The sequence below is a fragment of the Acinonyx jubatus genome, chromosome E1 (assembly GCF_027475565.1).
Source record: "Acinonyx jubatus isolate Ajub_Pintada_27869175 chromosome E1, VMU_Ajub_asm_v1.0, whole genome shotgun sequence".
Taxonomy (NCBI): domain Eukaryota; kingdom Metazoa; phylum Chordata; class Mammalia; order Carnivora; family Felidae; genus Acinonyx; species Acinonyx jubatus.
In genome coordinates this window covers 1,527,261-1,551,675 of record NC_069397.1, presented here as the reverse complement: position 1 = coordinate 1,551,675, position 24,415 = coordinate 1,527,261, and the positions used below count along the sequence as shown (strand labels likewise).

The following is a 24,415-nucleotide window of genomic DNA, read 5'->3' as shown; positions in this document are numbered from 1 at the left end:
GGAAAGTGTTGTCATGTTTGCAGAGCTTTCTCAGCTGGAAGAAGAAGCTCTGCCTTCTGCAAGTGCAGGTCTGGATCCCCACGGCGGGGGCGGGGGGGTGGCTGGGGGGGCTGCCCTCCGCCCGGGGAGCGCCCAGACCTGCATTACGGCCACCTCACTAATTAGCTGCATGGGGCCTCAGTTTCTTCTCTGGACCCGGGACTAACAACCCAATGGCTCTGTTGGGAACATTTAATGAGATACTGCATGCATGCAAACGGCCTGGCACCCATGAGGAGCCCAAGGTTGGTGCCTTCCCTTTTCCCTTGTTCTGAACTGGAAATGAAGCCTTGGGAAGCACAGCGAGGTCAGGCGTGAGGTCAAAGCTCTTCTCCAGCTCAGCCCTCCGCAGGGCGGGCATCCCCGCCCCTCAAAACGTCTCCCTCCAGCCTTGTTGTTCCGCTGCCTCCCGCCAGGGGGAGATAAGGCGCAGGTTCCCTTTGGGGCCGCGCTCGCTTGCGCGTTCACAGAGCCTCGGGAGCGCGGTCGTGCGCGGCCCCGCGGCCGTGCGCGCCCACGAGGTCCCCAGGGGCGGGGCGCGCAGGCGCAGAAGGCGGCGCTTTTCGCGTGGACGGGGCTGGTGGTTTGAGGCTCGGGCTCCGCAGGTCGGATGCGAGAGGCCGCGGGACCTCTTCTTCCTGCCAGACCCGTTTGCCTCCTCGATTTGCAGAAGGGACGACCTGACCCCCTTCGGAGCTGGCATTTCTTCCCCATCAAGGACGCTCTTGAGTCCCAAAGGGGACAGAAGGGACATTGCTGGGGCATCTTCAGCTACAGGGGTCTGTGCAAGGGGAGCGGACGGACCTCAGGGGGACCGGTGCCCCCACACTAGGGATTGCTTTGTGTGAAGCTGAGCAAGTACAGAAATTTAATCCTAACATCCCCACGGAGACGTGCAGCGGAAGGAAGGGAGGCGCCTCGAGCTCCAGTGAGTGGCCCGCGCTCCTCAGTGGAGGGACCAGGACGCTGGGGCCGTGGTGATGGTCTGTGCGCTGGATTAGGGTCCCCCTTCGCCCCCAGGCCAGGGGCAGCTGCCCTTGCTGCCACAAGTTATGGGCGAAGTTACCCTATATGTTAAGGGAAGGAAGGGAACGTAATAAAATTTTTTTAAGAGTTCTTTTTCTTTTAATGTTTGAGAGAGAGGGAGACGCAGAATCCGAAGCAGGCTCCAGGCTCTGAGGGGTCCGCACAGAGCCCCACGTGGGGCTCGAACTCAGGAACTGCACAACTGTGAGATCGTGACCTGAGCCGAAGTCGGACGCTCAACGACTGAGCCACCCAAGCGCCCCTCATAGAGATGACTTAAAAACAAAACAAAACAAAACAAAAAAGTCTTACAATTATGAAAACAACTTTTCCAATGTTAATGAACAGGTCCCGGACACTTCCAGAAAACAGAAACCAACAGAAACCCAGTTTTCACAGCGCAAGATACAGAGTAAGTAGAGATTTCAGTTTTATCCTATCGCCTCCAGTATGTAAGTTTCTTCGCCTCATTTCTCATCCCTCCGAAAAGCACAGGCTCATGGGGAGCCCGCGGCTTCGCACTTCCCAGGCACCTCCACCTGCGTCAGACGTGTTTCCTTCCTCTGGCTGAGAAGGATTCCCGTGAAAGGGGACCAGAAGGTCAGCGGTGGAGGATGGGGGTGCGGCTCCCCTGATGCAGGTTCCTGCGGTTAACCCTGGCGGAGCAGGATGCCACTGGCCTCACTCTGCAGATGATTTCTCTTTTAGAAGCTTTCCTAATGCGAGGCCCCAGCTGCGAGGTGTAGTCAACACAGGAGCTACACGCGGGGCCGGAGGGCGGCGTGCAGGGAACGTGGTCTCCCCAGCCCTGCTTTCTTTGGAGGAGGGGACAGACCACAGACACCCCGGCTTGGGAGTCTTCCCAGTTTGTGCTGGGTTCTGTGCAGACCTGGGAGGAGGAGGCTGCCTGGGACGCCTCGTCCTCCTGGGCCTCCCCCTGCCGCGGCTTGTCTCCTTTTAAGGGCATTGCTTTTGTTTCTGTTTTGACAAACAATAAGGTTTTCCGCGGAGGCCTGGACAGTCGGAGGAACCGGGAGGCAGGGGGAACCGGGAGGCAGGGGACACCCGCAGCAGAGGAGCCAGCAGGGACCACTCTTGGGATGCTCAGTCCGGGTGTGAACACGGCCAGCGGGAGGAGGTGCCGAGGTTAGACTGTGCTGGAGCTTTTGACCTTGGAGTAAATCCTGGCGTCACTCAGCTTTTGAAAGACTTCAAGAAGCAAAGGCAACATATCGTACCATTGTAGGAAATGTTCAGAGCAGGACAGGAGGTGGTTGAGTGTCTTGCCTGGGGCTGCAGCGCCTGGGGGGGTGACTTCTCTTGGCGCATGGCTACAATGTTTCTGGGAATGAGGAAAATGTTCTAAACTTGGATGGTGGTAAAGCCACTGAATTGTACCTTGTGTGTGTGTTTTAGAGAAAGTGCATGCGGGTACGGGAGCTGTAGGGAGGGGTGGAAGAGAGAGAGACTCCCAAGCAGGCTCTGTGCTCAGCACAGAGCCAGACTCAGGGCTCGATCCCACGATCCTGGGAACCCAACGTGAGCCGAAAGGAGGAGCGGGAGGCTCAACCGACTGAGACACCCAGGCGCCCCTCAGCGTATATATTTTTTAAAGTTTTTATTGGGGCGCCTGGGTGGCTCAGTTGGCTGGGCGTCCCAACTTCGGCTCAGGTCATGATCTCCTGGTTCCTGAGTTCAAGCCTCACATTGGGCTCCCTGCTGTCTGCACAGAGCCCACTTTGGATCCTCTGTCCGCACCCCACCTCCCCCGACTCAAAAACTAAATAAACAAAAAAAAAAAACACCTGGGGATTTCATTTAGAAAATCCCATAAGTAAGTAAATAAATAAAGTTTTTATTTATTTACATTTTTATTTATTTATGTTTAGTAACATCCACCCCCAACATGGGGCTCAAACTCACGACCTTGAGATTAAGAGTCACAGGCTCTTCCAGCTGAGCCAGCCAGGCCCCCCTGGTGAAATTTATGATATGTGAATTATATCTCAGTGAAGTGGTTTTAAACTCTCCTCCCATCCCCCGAGAGAAGCAGATTCCAACTCGCGCCATTGCGGTGGAGGAAGCCGTCCCCCCTGCGGTTGGGGCATCAGTGAAGCAAGACTAGCTGCCGGTCAATGGGATGGTCTTTGGATGGAGGTCGTGAGTACTTGGTGGTTCCTGGTGTTATTGTGTCCACCTCGGTGTGTGTTGGAAAATTTCCATAATAACAAGTTGAATGAATTTTTAAAAGCGAAAACACACCCAGACCACCTAAAAATGTGAGACATGAAAAAACAGGAAACAGGTGATGGAGGAACTTGAAATTCACAGACACCCCTGGAGAAGGGTTATGTCCTGTGTCAGGGGAGCACGAGGAGGAGTCACAGCCATAGAGCAATCTGGACTGGCTGTAGCAGGTCCCTTTTTTAATGTTTATTTTAGAGAGAGAGACAGAGTGTGAGCTGGCGAGGGGCAGAGAGAGAGGGAGACACAGAATCTGAAGCGGGCTCCAGGCTCCGAGCTGTCAGCACAGAGCTCGATACAGGGCTTGAACCCACGGACTGTGAGATCATGACCTCAGCCGAAGTCCGGATGCTTAACCCACTGAGCCACCTGGGCGCCCCACTTGAGTGGCCTTTTTCACACCTGGCTGCTTTTCTCTGGTCCTGGCTGCAGCCAGCAAGCGGGGAGAGCGTGTTCATCCAGCAGAAACTAAGTTGCCATGTACTCAGCCCACACTGGTCTTTGATGCACCCAGCTCGGCCCTTGGCTGTGCCCTTTGCTTGATGGGTGTGCCTCCGAGTGTGGTCGCCTTGGCCGCGCCTGGACCTCCGGCTCGTCACTCACACCTGTGTGGTGTCTTCCCCGCCGCCCACCTTGCAGCCCTGTGGCCACGTCTGTCTGTGCCTCGATGGGACGCTTCTGGGGACACAGCAGTGAGAAAAGCAGGTGATAATTCCTACCTTTATGAAGCTCTTATATCCCAGCGGAGGGACAAAACGATAATTAGGACCAGTAAACAGGATACACCGCGTGTGGAATAATTACACCTGTTGAGAAAAAGAGCAGGAGAGGGGGGCATAGCGCGTGTAAGCGGAGGGAGACGCGATGTGCAAGTCCTAGATGAGGCGTCCAGACCTTTGAGTGAAACACAAGGGGGTGAGAGAGTTAGTCATCAGACCCCTGGAGGGGGAGCACGCCAGGAAGAGGCCGGAGGATGTGCAAATGTCCTGAGCCGGGCGTGTGTCTGGCATCATCCGGGAGCCCCAAGGAGACCACGGGGCTGAAACTTCGCTGCATGTGAAAGAATGAATGAGTGAGGTTAAGGCCTCCAGAACACCACCCCGCGGGATGGGCTTACACTGGGCGGCCATTATCCCACCCCGCGCAGCCTGACTCTCTCCTCTGGGGGTTAAGAGGCCTCGCAAGGCTCTTCCAGCTCCTCTTCCAGGCAGAAACCTACAAGGGACCCATCTCTGTCCTGGGTGTCCCAGCATGCCTGCACCCTGCCTCCAAGGGGCGACTGAAGAGGGGGAGCCTCTTTGTGCACCGGGGGCAGGGGGGACAGAACTCCCGTCCCACCGCGTGAGGCTCTGCGGGGCAGCGATGCCTTGTAGCTCCTCCTCGCGATTTTCTCCCCACCCCCCACTTTGAAAGGCACCATTTGACTTGACACTGTTATTCCCGTGGTGGTTTGTATTTGTTTAGGCTTTCTCTTGGCCTCTCTATAGGCTCACTGTCCTATCGCTGTTTAATCCAATTTTCTGAAGTTCTGGCCAATGCATTAAGACTGGAAACAGAGATCCAGAGTTCTCACCATCTGCCTCCCCATCGCTGTAAGTCTTTGTGACTCCAGAGTCACAGCATCTTGAAGAGATACCTGCACACCCGTGGTCATTGCGGCGTGATTCGCAATAGCCAAGATATGGAAACAACCCAAGGGTCCATCAGTGGACGAACGGATGAAGACATGTATTATACATACAGCAGAATTTTTTTTTTATTTTTAATGTTTATTTATTTTTGAGAGAGAGAGACAGAGCACGAGCGGGGCAAGGGCCGAGAGAGAGAGGGAGACACAGACTCCAAAGCAGGCTCCAGGCTCCGAGTGGTCAGCGCAGAGCCCAACGCGGGGCTTGAACTCACAAACCGCGAGGTCATGACCTGAGCCGAAAGTCGGATGCGCAACCCACTGAGCCACCGAGGCGCCCCTGTACAATCTTATCCAGCTGTGAGAAGGAAAGAAATCCTGCCCTTTGTGACCACGCGGATGCACCTGGAGGACACTGCTGAGTGAAGTGGGTCACACGGAGAAAGACAAAGGCTGTGTGCTCTCATTTATATGTGAAATCTAAAAATGTTGAACTCACAGGGCGCCTGGCTGGCTCAGTCGATGAAGCATCTGACTCTTGGTTTCGGCTCAGGTTGTGATCTCACGATTTCGTGGGTTCGAGCCCCGAGTCAGGCTCCGGACAGTGTGGAGGTTGCTTGGGATTCTCTGTCTTCCTCGCTCTCCCCCACTTGCACTGTCTTTGTCTCTCTCAAAATAAATAAATAAAACAAAAAAGATGTATATAGAAACAGAGTGGTGGTTACCAGGGCTGGGGGGTGGGGGGTGGGGAATGGGGTTACAGGGTATAAACTTCCAGTCATGAGGTTAAGTTTCTGGGAGCTAACGTACAGCATCGTGATAATAGCTAATAATGGTGTGTTAGGTACTTGAAAACGGCCAAGCGGTAAATCTTGAATATTCTCACCACAAAAAGGAAATGGTAATTACGTGACGTGCTGGAGGTATGTGGTGATCATGTTATAATATACAAGTGTGTGAATTAACACGTGGTACACCTTAAGTGTTATATTTCAACTCTATCTCAATAAAGCAGGGGGTGGGGGAACAACAAAAATATTGGAAACAAAAACCTGCATAGCTGTTGGGGTGCCCAGGTGGCTCGGTGAAGCGTCCGACTCTTGATTTCGGCTCAGGTCACGATCTCGTGGTTTGTGGGATCGAGCCCCGTGTCTGGCTCGGCACTGACAGCAAGAAGCCTGCTTGGGATTCTCTCTCTCTCCCTCTCTCTGCCCCTCCCCTGCTCATGCATGCTCTCTCAAAATAAATAAACATTAAAAAAAAAAAATTAAACCCTAATTACACCTACCTTAAAAAAATGTCATAACTATCGACAGGGAGACAAAATTATCCTTTGTATATGCGCTAAGTTTTACCTCAAAACTGCATGGAAATAAAATGAACAACAACCAAAAAAGGTGGACATAATAATGAATATTTTCCAATGACAAACCAGAACCAGATAATAAATAGGAAAAGCACTTCCATTCATAATAGCAACAAAAAAAGCACTCACGAGATACCAAAGAATTATCTTTCGTATGTGGGCATGTGAAATTGTATCAATAGCTAACATTGACCGGGCTTGCAAGCCCTATGTGAGATCCTTTATTGGGGATAAGTTTGGTTTTCACCATCTGCCTCCCCATCACTGTCAGTCTTTGTGACTCCAGTGTGCTCAATAAACAAACAGAGATCTGGGGCGCCTGGGTGGCTCAGTTGGTTCAGCGCCCCACTTTGGCTCAGGTCATGATCTCACGGCTCATGAGTTCGAGCCCCGTGTCGGGCTGTGTGCTGACAGCTCAGAGCTTGGAGCCTGCTTCGGATTCTGTGTTTCCCTCTCTCTCTGCCCCTCCCCTGCTCACACTCTGTCTCTCTCTCTCTCTCTCTCTCTCTCTAAAAAGTAAACAAAATAGGGGCACCTGGGTGGCTCAGTCGGTTGGGCAGCCGACTTCAGCTCAGGTCATGATCTCATGGTTCATGGGTTCGAGCCCTGCATCAGGCTCTGTGCTGATGGCTCGGAGCCTGGAGCCTGCTTCGGATTCTGTGTCTCCCTCTCTCTCTGCCCCTCCCCTGCTCACACTCTGTCTCTCTATCAAAAATAAACATTAAAAAAAAAAAATGAACGGAGATTCTAAACTATGTTTGATGGATTTTATTAGGCTCTTCTAGGTGGATTTGACTTAGTTTAAGGTTACAACTTGTCTAGTGGAGGCCAGTAATCCCTTTGTTTTTTAGGGAACCCCAAGAGCTCTGGGAAGGAGGAAAGGTTGGAAGGGAAAGAGGGAGGAGCAGAGGGACGACAAGAGACTCAAGGGGAGAAGAAATGGCCGAAGGGGAATGGCAAGTGTGTGTGACCCGGAGAGCAGCGGCCCTCAGAAGCACCCAGTGCTGTCTGCACCGGCCTCTCTGTCCATGATGACTGTCCACGCTTGGTCCTTTGTCCAGTCCTCCCGTCCTCCCTCGGCCTTGCTCTCGTAAACCTGGTGCCTTTCCCCCGACACGAGTTTCTGAGCTTGTCGAGGGCACAGGCTGTGTTCCCTGTTGGCTCCCCTGGTACCATGGACTGAATTGTCCCCTGCACCCCCATGCCTCCCCCAGTTCCCGTGTTAAAGCCCTAACCCTCAAGGGGATGGCATTTGGAGGTGGGCCTTTGGGAGGGAATTAGGTTTAGATGAAGTCGTGAGACTGGAGCCCTCACGATGGGGTTAGTGCCCCTTTGAGGAGACAAAGGGGGACCAGAGCTCTGTCCCTGCCCCATGGGGACACAGAGAGGAGGTGACTGGCGAAAGAAGGTGATTTTATTAAAGCACGGGGACAGGACGTGTGGGCAGAAAGAGCTGCTCTGGGGAAGGTGATGGGAGAGACCCTCACCAGGAACGAATCTGCCGGCACCTTGTTCTTGGACTTCCCAGCCTCCAGACTGTGAGCAGCAAACACGAATTGTGAAGCCAGTCAGCGTGTGGAGTTTTGTGAGAGCAGCCTGAGCTGACTAAGACGTGCGGGGTTCTCGGGGACCACATGTTTAATAGGGGTCCCCATGAGGGGTGCTGTCGAGATCACAGCAATACGGGCTTTGGGTTGGAGAGATGGTGGCCGGGGGGGGCGGGGTCTGGCTGCCGTAATTGGTAGAGTGCGCGACTCTTTTTTTTTTTTTATTAAAGAAAAAAAATTTTTTTTTAATTTTTTTTTTCAACGTTTATTTATTTTTGGGACAGAGAGAGACAGAGCATGAACAGGGGAGGGGCAGAGAGAGAGGGAGACACAGAATCGGAAACAGGCTCCAGGCTCTGAGCCATCAGCCCAGAGCCCGACGCGGGGCTCGAACTCACGGACCGCGAGATCGTGACCTGGCTGAAGTCGGACGCTTAACCGACTGCGCCACCCAGGCGCCCCAAAGAAAAATTTTTTTAATGTGTATTTTTGAGAGAGAGACAGAGTGTGAGTGGGGGAGGGGCAGAGAGAGGGGGAGACACAGAATCCGAAGCAGTTTCCAGGCTCTGGGCTGTCAGCACAGAGCCCGACACGAACTGTGAGATCATGACTTGAAACTGAACTGAAATCAAGAGCTGGAGGCTTCACTGACTGAGTGAGTGAGTTTTATCAAAAATTTTAAAAAAATCTTGGGGCGCCTGGGTGGCGCAGTCGGTTAAGCGTCCGACTTCAGCCAGGTCACGATCTCGCGGTCCGTGAGTTCGAGCCCCACGTCGGGCTCTGGGCTGATGGCTCGGAGCCTGGAGCCTGTTTCCGATTCTGTGTCTCCCTCTCTCTCTGCCCCTCCCCCGTTCATGCTCTGTCTCTCTCTGTCCCAAAAATAAATAAACGTTGAAAAAAAAATTAAAAAAAAAAATTAAAAAAAAACTTTACCAGTGAAGTAGGTAAAATGCCATGTGTGACCAAAAAAATTCACACCGTACTCCATTGTGGATAATTCATACTGGAGAGCAGTCATGGAAACATAATGAATGCCAGAGGTTTTCAAAGGGAGGCTAGTGCTCATTAGATATTATTGAACTCATTGTGGGGGGGAGAAAACTGAAGAATTCAAGAAATGTAGGAAAAGGCTTCACATTCCAAGAGAACCGATTGGGACATAACGACTGCGGGAAAGCCTTGCCTCGGAGGCCACGACTTCTACATCACTGAGTCTACTCCTAAGAGACACCCTGTAATTTACTGAGGGTGGTGAAACCTTCCATCAGAGCTGAGTCTTACCCAACATCAAAGCATTCATTCTGCAGAGGAGGCCTGTGAATGTCGTGTCCAAAGGCCTTCGATCATCGCTCGCACCTTAACTGACCCCGGAGGATTCATACAAGAGACAGACTGCTTGGAAGCAATCAGTGTGAAGGGGCTCTCTGGCCTAAGTCGAGTTCTACAGCGTCAAAGAATGTATTTCAGGGAAGACTGCCACGCGTGTACTGGAAGTGAAAATCCCTTCCGCCGGACTCTTGCATCTTGTGGAAAAAGAGATGACAAAAAAGTCAAGCGATTCGAATGTACCCGCGTATTCATCGTGCGATGCGCACCTGCTCGCTGCCCCTTGTCCTCACCTCCTTGGTCCGTACGTTGCTTATGTGAACCGCGGTCTCTGGACGAGAGACAAGGCAAAGGGCCTGGCTGTGGTTGGCTGTGTTGGAGGAAGCCATCTCTCTTTCCCATTTGCTGGGCCTCTGGTCTTAACTCTCAAAGTATCCCTTGTCCTGGAAGGAAAGGCCAGTGCTAAGGACACCGTATTATTTAAAACTTCCTATCATGCCAGGAAGTCTGAGGACATATGAAAGAGAACCATTGCTCGGAAAACGTGCCCGTCAATGGTGAGTCCACAATGACGTATGGAGTGATCACTACCTTACAACTCCCCTCCCCTCGTTACACTGTCATCTCAGGAAATTATGACCCTGAGTAAGCCCCACTAGTCACTGCTGTCGTGACTAATTTCAACCGGGCTGGCGGGAGAGACCAGGTTCCTTTAATGGCGGGAGGTGGCAGGCACTCCGGTTGGTTATGACATTTTAAATTCTAAGCAATACTCTTACCGCTATAACATACAGTGTGCATGTAGGGGCGCCTGGGTGGCGCAGTCGGTTAAGCGTCCGACTTCAGCCAGGTCACGATCTCGCGGTCCGGGAGTTCGAGCCCCGCGTTGGGCTCTGGGCTGATGGCTCAGAGCCTGGAGCCTGCTTCCGATTCTGTGTCTCCCTCTCTCTCTGCCCCTCCCCTGTTCATGCTCTGTCTCTCTCTGTCCCCCAAAAAATAAATAAACGTTGAAAACAATTTTTTTTAAATAAAAAAAAAAAAACATACAGTGTGCATGTGTCAACACGTACCTGGATACAGAAGTAATCAGGAAGCATCTAGACGAGGGGAATTGGTCTGTACGTGGACTCTTATGGGCTCACGGACGTGTGGACAGCTGATTTAAGACACCCCATGACACAAAGTGGTGGCCGTGCCAGGTTGAGAAGCACTCTGACACGCAACGTCCTCCTTCCTTCTCCTCTGCTTTCCGGCCACAGCTGGACTCTGGTTCGTGGCTCGTGGCTCCACCAGACACCCATCGAGGACACTGTGTCTTCAGCCCCGCGCAGGGAGAGGACACGGGGACGCATACAGGCGTCTACTGCTCCTGTACCCCTCAAGATTGCCTACCTACAGGGGCGCCTGGGTGGCTCAGTCGGTTAAGCGTCCGACTTCGGCTCAGGTCATGATCTCACAGGTTGTGGGTTCGAGTCCCGCGTCGGGCTCTGTGCTGACAGCTCGGAGCCTGGAGCTGCTTTGGATTCTGTGTCTCCCTCTCTCTCTGCCCCTCCCCCACTCATGCTCTGTCTCTCTGTCTTTCAAAAATGAATAAACGTCAAGAGAAAATTTTCAAAAGGAGGGGAAGAGACAGAGAGAACCCCCAGCAGGCTCTGCACTGCCAGCCCAGAGCCCTATGTGGGGTCTGAACCGATGAACCTCAAGACCGTGACCTGAGCCAAAATCAAAAGTCGGATGCTCAACCGACTGAGCCACCCCAGGCACCCCTGTGTTGCATCATTTAACACTTAGGGCTTCACTTAAGAGAAGAGAGTCCCCCTGGTTTTGACAAGCCTGATAATCATTTATATCCCTCTCCGTGATGCCTGGTCACCTCCAAGTTCAGTGCCCATCTCCCCTCCCCCTAACAACCCACATCTCATATTAAGCAGTATTTATTAGGATGATGGGAGCTGTGACCTACATGTGCAATTTGAAGACGTTTCTCCATTTCCTGTGATGCTGTTTTGCTTTTGGGGGGGGGTGCCCTGGGGGCTGTCAACAATTACGCACGACTGCTGGAAATGGCCCCAGACTCTTCTAACGTCTTGGTTAGACGTCTGACCTATGACACCGATTAGATCAGCGTGTCATCCCCTGGGTCCAGCACAACAGGTCAAACCCCACGCTCGGTCGTGAGTAGGGAAGGGTCTAGTTTCCACCGTCTAGAATGTATAATCTACAGAATTGATTACGGCGCATCTGGGGGTGGCCCTGTCCAAAGGTGAAGAAATACTGGGTGGAGTGTAAAACGTGTGTCCAGGGAGATGAGAAAAAAGAAGGGAGGAGAGCGCCTGGCCGGCCCGGTCGGTGGAGCCTGCAACTCTTGATCTCGGGGTCCTGAGTTCAAGCCCCACGTTGGGGCTTTAAAAAAAAAAAAAAAAAAAAGAGGAACAAAAACCAAGATGTATTTGAACTGTCTGCAAACTCCAGCCGCTTACACTGGTTGCTCACATTCTTCATCCCAATTCCACGCGAGAATCCTTCCCTTTCTGAGCTTTCCCAGTTTCCCCAGTCACCAGGATCAGCCAGTCTCCTCAGCCGGCCATTTGGTGGTTATATTTTGGTTCACTGACCCCCCAGATGTTACATAGAAATTGTGGATTCTGGTGTCAGCCAACATTCCTCATCCAAGCCTATGAAAAAGTTCTCAGCCGTGTGATAACTATTGATCTGATGGGATGGACAGGCTCTGAGGAGTTCTTTATTAAAAATTTTTTTTATTTAAGATTTTTTTTTTATTTGTGAGAGCAAGAGAGACAGAGTGCGAGTGGGGGAGAGGCAGAGAGAGGGAGACACAGAATCTGAAGCAGGCACAGAGCCTGACATGGGGCTCGAACTCACAGACCGCGAGGTCATCACCCGAGCCGAAGTCAGTCACTCAAGCGACTAAGCCACCCAGGCGACACTCTTAAGCACTATTCCTTGAAGGCCGTTGAAATTCAAGTTAACCAGGGAGGACTTTCCCACGAGCGTGTCTCAGCACGCACAGAGCGTCTACGGTCAGGGCTGTGTTACAGGCACACTCACAGAGGGCAGGTCAGGCTCCCGTCACTGGGTGGGGAGGTGGCAAACGGTCTTACGAGAGAACACAAGCCGCGACAGGTCAGGGGAGCCCAGGCGCCAAGGGTCAGGAAGTTCGGCGGGTGAGTGTCAGAGCGAGAAGAAGGGAAGGGAAGGAGCAGAGAGGGCTTTGCGCGTGTGATTGTTCTGAATCAGGTGTTACAGGAGGGGAGCCGGGTCAAGAGCCCCGCCTGCACCTTTGGCGTTTTATCTTGGTGGATGGGAGATGCTTTGCACAGTTAAGGTAAATGTGGATTTTGTAAGTGACAGATTGGATGTGTCCTCTCCGAAGCTAATGGTCAAAGGACTGGTGCGCAGCCGGCCCAGGTCATGCTTCGGGGCCCCTTAAAGGGGTGGAGGCTGATTGTGTCCTGAGTGGGACTTCAGGAGGACAGTTGTGTTGGAGTGAGAGGGACCTGGAGAGGAGTCTGAAGGTGTGGGTGCTGACCCTGGTCTCCCTGCTTCTGATCTGATCACACCTGGACAAGTCACCGAGTCCTTTGGGCCCCCTCCTGGTTGTTTTTTGTTGTTGTTGTTGTTAAATAAAGTTTATTCATTTATTTATCTAAAAAATTTTTTTAATGTTTAGTTATTTTTGAAGGAGACAGAGACAGAGCATGAGCAGGGGAGGGGCAGAGAGAGAGAGGGAGACACAGAATCCAAAGCAGGCTTCTGGTTCTGGGCTGTCAGCACAAAGCCGGACGCGGGGCTGGAACCCACGAACTGTGAGATCATGACCTGAGCCGAAATCGGACGCTTAACCAACTGAGCCACCCAGGTGCCCCAAAGTTTATTAATTTATTATGAGAGAGAGAAAGAGAGAGAGAGAGAGAGAGAGAGCACACAGAAGCCAGTCTGGGGAGGGGCAGAGAGAGAGGGAGACACAGAATATGAAGCATGTTCCAGGCTCTGAGCTGTCAGCACAGAGCCTGACGCGGGGCTCAAACTCCGGAATCGGGAGATCATGACCTGAGTCTTAACCGACTGAGCCACCCAGGCGCACTGCCTCTTGGTTCTTTTAAACCAACCCTCAAAAGGGGCGCCTGGTGGCTCATTTGGTTAAGCGTCTGACTTCAGCTCAGGTCATGATCTCACGGCTTGTGAGTTTGAGCCCCGCGTCAGGCTCTGTGCTGACAGCTCGGAGCCTGGAGCCTGCTTCCGATTCTGTGTCTCCCCCTCTTTCTGCCCCTCCCCTGCTTTGCACTGTTTCTCTCTCTCAAAAATAAATAAACATTAAAAAAATGAAAATAAAGGGGCGCCTGGGTGGCGCAGTCGGTTAAGCGTCCGACTTCAGCCAGGTCACGATCTCGCAGTCCGGGAGTTCGAGCCCCGCGTCAGGCTCTGGGCTGATGGCTCAGAGCCTGGAGCCTGTTTCCGATTCTGTGTCTCCCTCTCTCTCTGCCCCTCCCCCGTTCATGCTCTGTCTCTCTCTGTCCCAAAAATAAATAAACGTTGAAAAAAAAAATTAAAAAAAAAAGAAAATAAAATAAACCAAGCCTCAAAGCCAAGCATTTTGCCCACTTGGATATGATCGACACATTGGGATTTCTTTTTTTTTTTTTTAAGTTTTTATTTATTTATTTTGAGGGGAGGGGGAAGGGCAGAGAGAGAAAGAAAATCCCAAGCAGGCTCCTTGCTGTCAGTGAAGAGCCCGACGCGAGGCTCAAACCCACAAACCGTGGAATCATGACCTGAACAGAAATCAAGAGTTAGACGCTTAACCACCCGAGCCATCCAGGCACCCCGACACATCGTGATTTCTTATGTGGCTTCAGTGTAGTAGTGCGGTCAGGGATCACGCGAGGGACTCACGCTGCAGGGTTCAGTGGGTTTCAGCAAGAGGGGAAGGCAATGAGCCCGGGATGAGTCTAGAAAGAGAATCTGAGGGCTAGGCAGCAAAAGCAAGCCTCGGAAACAAAGGGACCCTTTTGTCTGAGAGCGACCCTGAGGGGTCATCACAGTTAGCAGATTTCAGTGGCGGTGGGGACGAGGACAGTATTGTGGGTGGGCGCATGGTGTCAGGGAGGACACAGCATGAAGAGCGAGTGAACAGCGTGGACGTTGGCAAACGGGCTGCGTTAGCCTCGGGAGGAAGGTGGCATCACAGAGAAGGGATGTTTCCGGAGGAATGGATAGTTCGTCTTAAGATTTTTCTGGTGGGCCACGTCTTGAGCTGGGAGAACGACACCATGAAGGTAGAATTAGGCGTCACTGTGGCAGGTGTAAGCTTCTCTGGTCATGTCGGGAACTCACATGACCCTGTAACGCGGGTAGATCCTGGGACTGAATTTTCCCTCTCATGGTGTTTTCTCAAAAAGCCGCCTCAGAGGGGCTCAGTCGGTTGAGCGTCCAAGTCTTGATCTCAGCTCGGGTCACGATCTCATGGTTGGTGGGTTCGAGCCCCGCTTTGGGCTGTGTGCTGATTGTTGGGAGCCTGCTCGGGATTCTTTTTCCCTCTGCCCCTCCCCACTTGTGTTCTTTCTCAAAATAAACTTAAAAACAGAGAGAGCGAGCCTCAGACATATCCATGTAGGACTGCCTGGGCCCTGGGGATGGCAAATAACTTCTACTCATGTGGGAAAGCGCCTTGTGATGAGGGGGCTCAGACGCAGTTCTTGAGGCAGATGCCCAGTTTTTTTAATTAAAAAAAGGTTTTATTTTTTGATAAATATTTTTGATTTAGTTTTGGATTTTTGAAATCAAAATATATTTGATTTTATTAATTTTTTTGATAAATGAAAGTTTATTCATTTTTGAGAGACAGAGCAAGACAGCAAAAGTAGGGATGGGGCAGGGAGAGAGAGAGAGAGAGAGAGAGAGAGAGAGAGAGAGAGAGGGAGAGAAGCCCAAGCAGGCTCCAGGCTCTGAGCTGTCAGCACAGAGCCCTAAGAGGGCTTGAACTCACAACCGGTGAGATCATGACCTGAGCTGAAGGTGGACGCTGAACCGACTGAGCCACCCAGGCACCCCAAGGCAGATGCCCATGAATGCAGGTAACCTAGATCCAAATCAGTGGAACCAAATGCCTCCCACCTTCCATGCTGAGGCAGGATGTGTCTGCAGTCTGGGCATCTTTCCTTGAGAGGAATATTGCCCGAAAGGACTGTGATGGTTGGATAAAAGCTTGGGCAAAATGAAGAAGGTCGAAGTAGAACTCTTGGAAAATGGTAGACAAGCCTACGGGAGAAATAGCACGTTTCTGGGCAGCAGTTGAAAGGCCTCCGGGAGGGAGAAACGATACATTTATCTTGGGGCTCTTCTCAAAAAACACTTTTCCCGCTAGCTGTTGGCAGCCTAGCCGAGGACGTTTCTGCCGATCCAGGGTTGACAACCTTCTCGGGCAGGTGCAAGTGGGTAGGGCAGAGGAGTTCAGGATATTGGCGTGGACGGCTGCCGGGCTGGGCCGAATTCCATGACCACAAGAGAGTTTTCCTTTGTGATGGGGTGTGCGCTGGATACACACACAATATCCCTTTCTGAGGGCGGACGCTCCCTTCCTTATTCTGCAGGATGGCGGTGGGGCGGACAAAGAAGCGGGGCCGCCACGGCTGGGGCGGACCGGGGACCCTGACTCGGCTGCTCCTACCACTTCACGATGTGAGCGCCAGACCCAATCACAGCCCTGCCCTGCGAACTTTGGGCGGAGAGCGGCAGTGTGAGGCTACCCTGGGTAGGACGGAGCCCCTCGGCGATGTCAGCTGTGAACCGAGACCTGAAACCCAAAGGGCGGGCACGGGAAGTAACCGGCAGTGAGCACAAGGGCTGGGGCGAGCCGGGCACCCTCGATCGGGACGGGAGGAGGCCGGCGGCGGATGCGGAGCCGCGGCCCGAGCCGCTCGCCCCGCACTCTCACCCGGGGTCCCTCCCGCGAGCAACCCCCCGGACCTCCGGGCGGACGGCCTGCCCGCTCCCGGGCCCCCGGCGCTCAGGGAAGAGGGCGGCGGGCCGAGGGGCGCAGGAGGCGCAGCCGCCCGCTCGGGGCGCAGGTGCACGCGGGGGGAGCGACGGCGGCGCGCAGAGCGGCCGGCCCCGCGGCGGAAGTGCGTCCCGGGGGCCGCTCTAGGACGGCCGGAGGACCCGGCTCGTCGGTGACCCCGCGCCAGACGGGAGCGCCGTCGCGCGCCGGGCGTCTCCGGGCAGCCGCGCCGGCGGCGGCGGGGAGGCGGGGCGGGGCGCGCGCGCGGGTGGAGGGCAGGGCAGGCGCAGCCGGGGCGGGGAGGGGGGCGGGCGGGCCGACCACCTGTTCCTCCGCCGAGGGCGGCGCGCGCCGATTGGCCGAGCACGCCGGAAGTGGAGGCGGCCGCCGCGGTCGCCCATGAGACCGAGATCGCGGCGGCGGGGAGCTTGGAGCCCGGCGAGAGCGGGGCGAGCGGAGCGCGGCGAGGCGGGAGCGGCCGCGGTGAGACACCTACCCCCCCCCCCCCCCCACGGCGGCGCGGGGCGGCGCGGGGTGGGACGGGGGGCCGGTCCCTGGACTGCGGCCCGCGGGCCGAGCGGACGCGCCACACTGAGGCCCGGTCCCGACGCCAGCTGGACGCGTGACCTTGGGCTCTCTGCTTCCCCCGTCCACCCCCCCCCCCCCCCACGAATTTCCCCGCCTGTTCAGGGAGGACCGTCCCCGCGCGGGTCGCGTTCCAGTCGGGCGCGGGTGGGGCCGCCCCCCTCCCCCTCCCCCTCCCTCCCCGAGTGAGCGGCGGGGACGCGAGGGCCGGCAGGTCACCCCGAAGGGCCCCGCGGCCACCTGCGCCCCGGCTCGGCTCACCGGGCCCTGGCGTCCGGGGGTTTGTGGGGACCGGGGAGAGTAGGGAGACCGTGCTTTAAATCCCAAATCCTCCGGACCGGGAGAAGGGGCGTGGATTTACAAATAGTGATGGGCGCCGGCTGTGTGTCGGCACCGTTCTAGGCTCTTGGGATACAAAAATGAATGAAGTCTCCGGTTAGTCCTCAAGGGTGTCACAGGTTCGTTGTGTAGATGAAACGTCTGTACAAATTCATGTAACAAAGGTGTTTCCCAGCTCCCCGAAACGTGCTGGGCGCTGGGAGTCCCAGGATGCATAGAACAGCGGCCTTGCTCAGGGGCGAAAGAAACAATGATCTGAGGTCACTGCTCCAAGATGAAGGAAGCTTAGGGGCAGGGAAGGAAATGGGCTCTCTGTGCTGGAGCGGAGTCTCGTGGATGTTTGTGAAGTGCCGGAGGTGGGCAGTAGCATTCCAGGAAGTGGGAATAACTTTCCAAGTGCAGAGAAGCCTTAAAGAATGGGAAGTGTTTGAGCTGCAGGGCCCTGGGCAGGACTACAGCTTCCAGGGGTCACTGGAGAGCGTGGGCCAGGAAGTGGGAAGGGGCCGGGCCTGGGGGCCACGTTGGGACGTTTTTATTATATAGGTCATGGGGGAACAGTGAGCAGGAAGCCACATGGTAATTAGAGTGCGGAGAAAGAGGTGAGTGAAATGCAATTCAGAGGTCCAAGGGAGAACCTTCCTTCCAGAAAGTGTTAGTGAAGACCGAGGGGAGGAGTTGGTCCTTGCAGTTAGTTGATAGATAACGAAAGCTTTCGAGGACCTGGCCTTTCAGAAGTTCTAGGGGGAAGGCGTGTCCGTTAAGATGTTTTTGTCTGTAGTAACGACCCAAAGTGGCTTAAAAATACGCGGGTGCACAAATTCTCATAATCGGAAGTCGGGAAGTAAGACGCTTGCAGGATTGAGGTAGTCTAGTGCCCCTCGCTCCACTGGCCCTCAGTTTACTTAGCTCTCCCTGCCTTCATCCAGGAGCTGGTAGGGAAGTGACAGCAGCCGCTCCAGGCGGCCACGTATGGAAGTCTCGCTGTGGCTGTGTCGCGACGGTCGGAACTGTTCCCAGGAGCCCCCAGCAAACTTCCTCCGCATATCGTTGACCCAGATGAAGGCATATGGACGTTCCTGAACCAGTCCCTGCCGTTGTGAGCAGTCACTGGCAGGGGAGATGCTATTGCTTTGACTGGGTTAACTCAGTGGGGGCTCAGTCCTGGAGCCCCTCGCTGAGGTCAGATCTGCAGAGTGTGTGTGTGTGTGGGGGGGGGGGGGCAATGTCAACCTCTTTGCTCAAATGCTCCTTTAAATAACTTGAAAAGCCTTGCGTTCCCCATACTATTTGTAAGTCGGCTTCCAAAATATTTCATCGTACATTTGAACAGTTGAACAAGTGATTGTCCACGTGGGGTGGTACAGGTGTGGGTTCTGTGGATTCTGACACTGCGAGGAGCTGGGCGATGGTGGCTGTAGGACAGAGGGGGGTGACAAGGGGAGACCGGAGAGGGGCTGCGGGTAAACAGGGACTCAAGTACCTGCTTGTGGCACTTGCTCTCGGCCGAGTATTGGAGAGAGAGTTGTTTTTTTTGTTTGTGTTTTTTTTTAACGTTTATTTATTTTTGAGACAGAGAGAGACAGAGCATGAACGGGGGAGGGGCAGAGAGAGAGGGAGACACAGAATCGGAAACAGGCTCCAGGCTCTGAGCCATTAGCCCAGAGACCAACGCGGGGCTCGAGCTCACGGACTGTGAGATCGTGACCTGAGCTGAAGTCGGATGCTTAACCGACTGCGCCACCCAGGTGCCCCTGGAGAGAGAGTTTTTTAAGACCGTCCTGCCCAGTTCACACGGTGCCGTGGGATGAAGAAGTAGCTAAATTCTCTCAGTGGATCATTACAGTTGTATAGATACATACTTGGCTATAATTCCCAAAGAGTTCAACAGAAAGGAGAAATCCAGCTTTTGGGTGGCTGCTCTTCCCCATGGGAAAGCCGGAGGAGGTGCTGGCAGTGGGTGAGGGGGGAAGATGGCAGGTCATTTTGAGGGGCAACACCAAGCGCTTCCCAGACTTGGGGCTTCCTATAGGAGATCAGCTTCCTTCCGGTGTAGGGTGTAGGGAGATGTTGGCGGAGAGGGGGAGGGGAGGGGATGGGAGAGGCCCAGGCGGGGGGGGGGGGGGCTGGCGGCCACCATCCTGTGCATGCCTGTGGGTTGGCCCAAGTCACCGGGTCCCCTTCCCTCACCACTCGTCCCTGGTCTCTCCTCCTTGTTGGCGTCTTCATTTCTTCTGTGACGTTGTCTTGCCGCCTTCTTAACCTGACTTTCCACCGGCACCGTCCCTTCTAACGTAAACACGTTCAGGGCTCTCCCGTTGGTGAACACCCTTGCCTTTTCACACTAGTGCCCATCGTGTTCCTCTCCTTTCATCCGGACTTTTTTTTTTTCCTTTAACGTTTGTTTATTTTTGAGAGAGAGACAGAGTATGAGCTGGGAAGGGGTGGGGAGAGAGGGAGACAGAATCCGAAGCAGACTCCAGGCTCTGAGCTGTCAGCGCAGATCTCGGCGTGGGGCTCAAGCCCACGAACCGTGAGATCATGACCTGAGCGAAGTCGGGTGCTTAACCGACTGAGCCACCCAGGTGCCCCTAAGACTTTTTTTTTTTTTTTTTTGAAAGAAGCAACAGATTCATTGATCAGCTCACCACCTGGCGGCTTCTCCTGCCACAGTCTGTTGTCACAGGTCACCTAATTGTCCCAGGAGACACTTTCCAGGTGGCCCTTTCTAATTCTCTCTGCCAATGCTGTGCTGACTTCTAGAACATGGTTCCAGTTCTTTCCTCCTTCACTAACCATTCTTTCTCTTATCGGTGGGCTCCTCTTTCCTCTACTCACCCCTTTATCATTAGGGTCCAGCAGGAAGCCACTCACTCGGATTGGGATAAGTGAGGAAGGTTACTTGCAAAGAGGTTAATGACACGGTGGAGGTGTGGGCAGGGTATCGAGGAGCCTGGGGATGGCAGCCCCGGAGGGGTCGCTGCCCAGGCCTCAGGAGACCAGAGGCGGGAGAGGGCATTGAACCTGGGCCGTGAGACCATTGGGTGGCAGAGAAGCACTGCCGTCTGGTTGAGGGACGCCGGCCCCAGGTGGCCTCATGGGGAGGGACCAGGGGAACAGACATCCTGACCTTACTCCTCCCCACTCTGGTCTCCCGTGGGGGCTCCCCATCGGCGGAGCACAGCTGGAAGCGGGGGCCCCCTGACGTTTGCCGCAGAGCTTAGCCTTGTAGGGCGGAGAAGGGGGGGAAGCTCTGGAGGGAAAGATGAGATAACCGGTGTGGTCTTCAGAGTCAGCCCAGGCTCGCCAGGTTTCTGTGTGTCTGCGGCTGCGTGCACCCTCCTCACGCCCCCTGCGCCGAGCATCGTCAGCTCCGGGGCTCTGGGCTGACCAGGCTTTAGACCAGGACCTCTTAATGGATTCCTGGATGATACTCTGTATGGGAGTCTTGAAACTTCTCTTGTGCAAAACAGAGTTCCTCCGTCCCCCTCCCTCCTAAACTAGCTGCTCCTCCAGTCTCCCCAGCCTCGGGGGCACCGTTTCTGACATAAAGGGAGACCCGGGCGTCACCTTGGACTCCTCCCACTTCCCTCCACCTGTATCCACTCCAGTCACCTCTTACGGGATTGGACCTCCAAACCACTTGTCCAGCTGGCCTCCGCTTCACTCCCTCTACTGTTGCTGCCCTGGTGAGGTCGCGTGCCCCTTGCCTTGGTGATGGCCTCCACCTTCTCCCTGCTCTCCCCGTGCCCAGGCCCACTGCCTTCTAGTCGGTCCACTAATTGGCCGTTAGCATGCCTCTGCCTGAGATGCTCATCTGACCACGGGCCGTGTCACTGCTCGGCTTAGAAACTGTCCCACGACCCTGCCTTGTCTTTAGGCGAAAGTCCCATAGCTGCGCGTTCCCCCTGGAGAATCACCCTCCGCAGTGAACACGTTTACTGACGGAGGCCTGCGCTCCTCAGGTTGGCTGTGGGGCATAGCTCGGTGCCCTGGGCCAAGGACCAGTGCAGCATCAGCTCTGGTGAACACCTGGAAGGAGGCTAGCCCTCAGTCCTGTGACAGGGACAGCTAAATCCCCAGGGCCTTTGTACTAGGCAGAGATAGGTTTGGCTTCGTAAAACCAAAACAAAAAGCCATAATGGCTTAAGGGAGGGGAACGCTTGTTTCCCTCTTAGATAAGTAAGTCCAGAGGCAGGCATTCCACGGTTGGCATGTCAGCTCCGAGGAGTCGTCAGGGACCCAGATCCTTCTGGCTCTGGGCTGGCCGTAGGGTAAGCTGGTGTGCTCGCGTCCCAGAGGGCGCTCTGCCCCACGCACAGCGTGGAAACGCGAAGAAATGCATCCCTCACCCCTAAGGAGACTTCCCAGAGCCCCGTGTACTTTTGTCTGCATTTTACTGTCACACCTGCCAGAATTTGGTCACGTGCCCACACCCAGCCGCAAAGAAAGCTGAAGAATGTATTTCTTTAGTTAGATTCCTTGCTATGCTCAATGTTGCTGATGAGGTGGGCAAGAATAGATATCGGGTAATAACTAAAACTTTTGCCACAGGCTTTTAGCAGTTTAAAAAGTATAGGCCTTAAGATCTAAAAAAAGCATTAGGAAACTCCTATAAAGAGGCCATTTATAAACCAATCTGTAAAAACAAAGAACATGGCTATATATAAAGACAACAACCAGTTAGGAAATGTAAGAAAACTCATGAAGAGGGAAGACGTACAACAGAGATGTGATGGATATAAAAACAAAAACATCAGGATACGTGTGGGAATTTTACAGAACTGTACTAAAATTGATCTGGAGAAGTAGGAGCATGGACAGGAAGCGTCTGGAAAAGAAGACTGAGACAGAACTTTGTCCAACATAGTGAAGAGTCCAGTAAAGAAAGCTACAGTAGGTTGAGGCTCTGGTACCAGGGAAGGAGTAGACAGGTCCTGGAACTATACGGCGCCTAGATGTTGACCCCAACATCGACCTCTGGGCTGTGGCATGGCAGCATCTCGCATCAGTAGGGAAGAGAACGGTAGGCCTGGACGCAACGCGCTGACCGTCTGGAGAGGATTAAGCTGGACACAACTCCACCCGACGTAAGCGAGCCAGGAGGACTTCCTTTGGTTCTGGGGCTGGCCCGGCCACTGTCCCCTTTTGGATGGTCAGCCCCGGTTTCCAGTGCCCCGTAGTGTAGACCTGGTGAGCGCCGCCGTGCCACACTAAGGAGGGTTCCTCTCTCAACCCCACACTTAACTTCTGTCACTTGGTCCTTTCCGCCCCTTGCCCCAGCCTTTTCCGTAGACCCATCTAGAGACGCGGCCGCCTTCCCTGTGTACCTTCCTTCCCAACCTCCTCAGCCTCTGCAGGCGGCTGTCCTGAAGCATCCCTTTACCGGCCACACCCGATTTCTGCCGTCCCCTCTCCTCCTCTGACGGTTCGGCCAGTGTCTGCCGTGCGTTTAGTGTGGCCACCCGCCTCCCAAGTCCCTGCCTTCCGGGTCGGGGCGCCCTGCCCTCTCACCAGACCCTCGGGCTGGAGCTCCCGGCCGCACCAGCTTCGGCCACTTCACGTGCCTGCCCTCTGTCATTTCAGATCGTGACATGGGGACTGAGCACACGGAGGTCATTCCCAAGGAGGAAGTTTGCGAAGAGCCCGAGCCCCCCGGGGCGGCCGACGAGGGCCGGCAGTTCGGAGCGGACGCGCGGGCGCGGCCCCCGGGAGAGTCCGTGGATGCGAGCGTGGCGCCCGGGTCTTCTCGGGGCGGTGGCGTCGCCTCGGGGCTGATGGCCATCAAGAGGTCCCCGTCCAGCGAGAGGCAGCAGGAGGACCCGGCGAACGAGGGCGGCCGTGGCCCCGGCCCGGCGGCCCCGCCTCCGTCACCGGGGGCCCCCGCGCCGCAGAGGAGCCCCGTGCGGGAGAAGCCCCACACGTGCAGGGAGTGCGGGAAGGCCTTCAGCCAGAACTCGCACCTGACACAGCACCTGCGCGTGCACAGCGGCGAGAAGCCCTTCCAGTGCGGCGAGTGCGGGAAGCCCTTCGGGACCAACTCCAGCCTCCGGCGGCACCTGCGCATCCACGCGGGCGAGAAGCCGTTCGCGTGCACCGAGTGCGGCAAGGCGTTCATCCAGAGCTCGCACCTGGTGCACCACCACCGCATCCACACCGGGGAGCGGCCCTACCGCTGCGGCGAGTGCGGCAAGGCGTTCAGCCAGAACTCGGCCCTGCTGCTGCACCAGCGCATCCACACCGGCGAGAAGCCGTACGCGTGCAACGAGTGCGGCAAGGCGTTCCGCGTGAGCTCGCAGCTCATCCAGCACCAGCGCATCCACACGGAGGAGCGCTACCACGAGTGCGGCGAGTGCGGCAAGGCCTTCAAGCACAGCTCGGGCCTCATCCGCCACCAGAAGATCCACACCGGAGAGAAGCCCTACCTGTGCGGCGAGTGCGGCAAGGGCTTCGGCCAGAGCTCCGAGCTCATCCGGCACCAGCGCATCCACACGGGCGACAAGCCGTACGAGTGCAGCGAGTGCGGGAAGACCTTCGGCCAGAACTCGGAGATCATCCGGCACGTGAGGATCCACACGGGCGAGAAGCCGTACGTGTGCGGCGAGTGCGGGAAGGCCTTCCGCGGCAACTCGGAGCTGCTGCGCCACGAGCGCATCCACACGGGCGAGAAGCCGTTCGAGTGCCCCGAGTGCGGGAAGGCCTTCCGGCGGACCTCGCACCTCACGGTGCACCGGCGCATCCACCGCGGCGACAAGCCGCACCAGTGCGCCGAGTGCGCGCGCACCTTCTGGGACGGCTCGGAGCTGCTGCTCCACCGGAAGGTGCACACCGGCGAGAAGCCGTACGAGTGCGACCGCTGCGGGAAGCCGTTCGGCCAGCTGTCGCAGCTGGCGCTCCACCAGCGGACGCACACGGGCGAGAGGCCGTACGAGTGCCAGCAGTGCTCCCGGACCTTCAGCAGGAGCTCGCACCTGCTGCGGCACCAGAGCGTGCACTGCGCGCAGTGAGCCCGCGCCGGCCGGCGCGCCCCCGCGGCCCCTGCTGCGGAGCCGGCTGGAGAGGAGGGCGCGCTTCTGCGGGCCGTTCGCGGGGAGCTGCGGAGCGCCGGCCTGGACCGCCAGAGCCGTTTCGGCCCTTCGTTGTCCTCTGGCCCTCCCCGCCGCGCCCCCCAGCGGGTCCCACGACGTTCGGGTGCGGACTGGCCATCGAGTCCAGATTGTTACCTTCCAGGGAAGACGGAGGCCCGCGGTGCCGCCACCGCCCCCACGCGGCCCAGCGGACGTACGGAAGGTTCCCCCGGC

General features: G+C 55.4%; 1 protein-coding gene and 1 long non-coding RNA gene across 4 annotated transcripts; one reads left to right on the top strand and one right to left on the bottom strand.

The window, feature by feature from the left end:
* The first annotated feature begins 1,378 nt into the window (after window positions 1-1,378).
* ZFP3 (ZFP3 zinc finger protein) lies at window positions 1,379-24,129 on the top strand. Of its 3 annotated transcripts, none has more exons than XM_027047806.2 (2): window positions 1,379-1,477; window positions 22,701-24,129. In XM_027047806.2, exon 2 carries the CDS (start codon window positions 22,709-22,711, stop codon window positions 24,119-24,121), a length of 1,413 nt encoding a protein of 470 aa, XP_026903607.2. In that variant the 5' UTR covers window positions 1,379-1,477; window positions 22,701-22,708; the 3' UTR covers window positions 24,122-24,129. The 3 variants fall into 3 exon arrangements, with proteins under 3 accessions (XP_026903607.2, XP_026903606.2, XP_026903605.2); XM_027047805.2 differs by lacking the exon at window positions 1,379-1,477 and adding an exon at window positions 16,498-16,676; XM_027047804.2 differs by lacking the exon at window positions 1,379-1,477 and adding an exon at window positions 21,170-22,204.
* On the bottom strand, window positions 21,885-22,757 carry LOC128313546 (uncharacterized). The gene is made up of 2 exons (XR_008294432.1): window positions 22,629-22,757; window positions 21,885-22,304 (listed from the first exon to the last, which is right to left on the bottom strand). It is a non-coding gene; the product is annotated as an uncharacterized LOC128313546 (long non-coding RNA).
* Window positions 24,130-24,415: the final 286 nt, after the last annotated feature.

Bases quoted from the DNA above. Each gene is read 5' to 3' on its own strand.
- ZFP3 (XM_027047806.2), top strand. From the start codon at position 22,709: ATGGGGACTGAGCACACGGAGGTCATTCCCAAGGAGGAAGTTTGCGAA.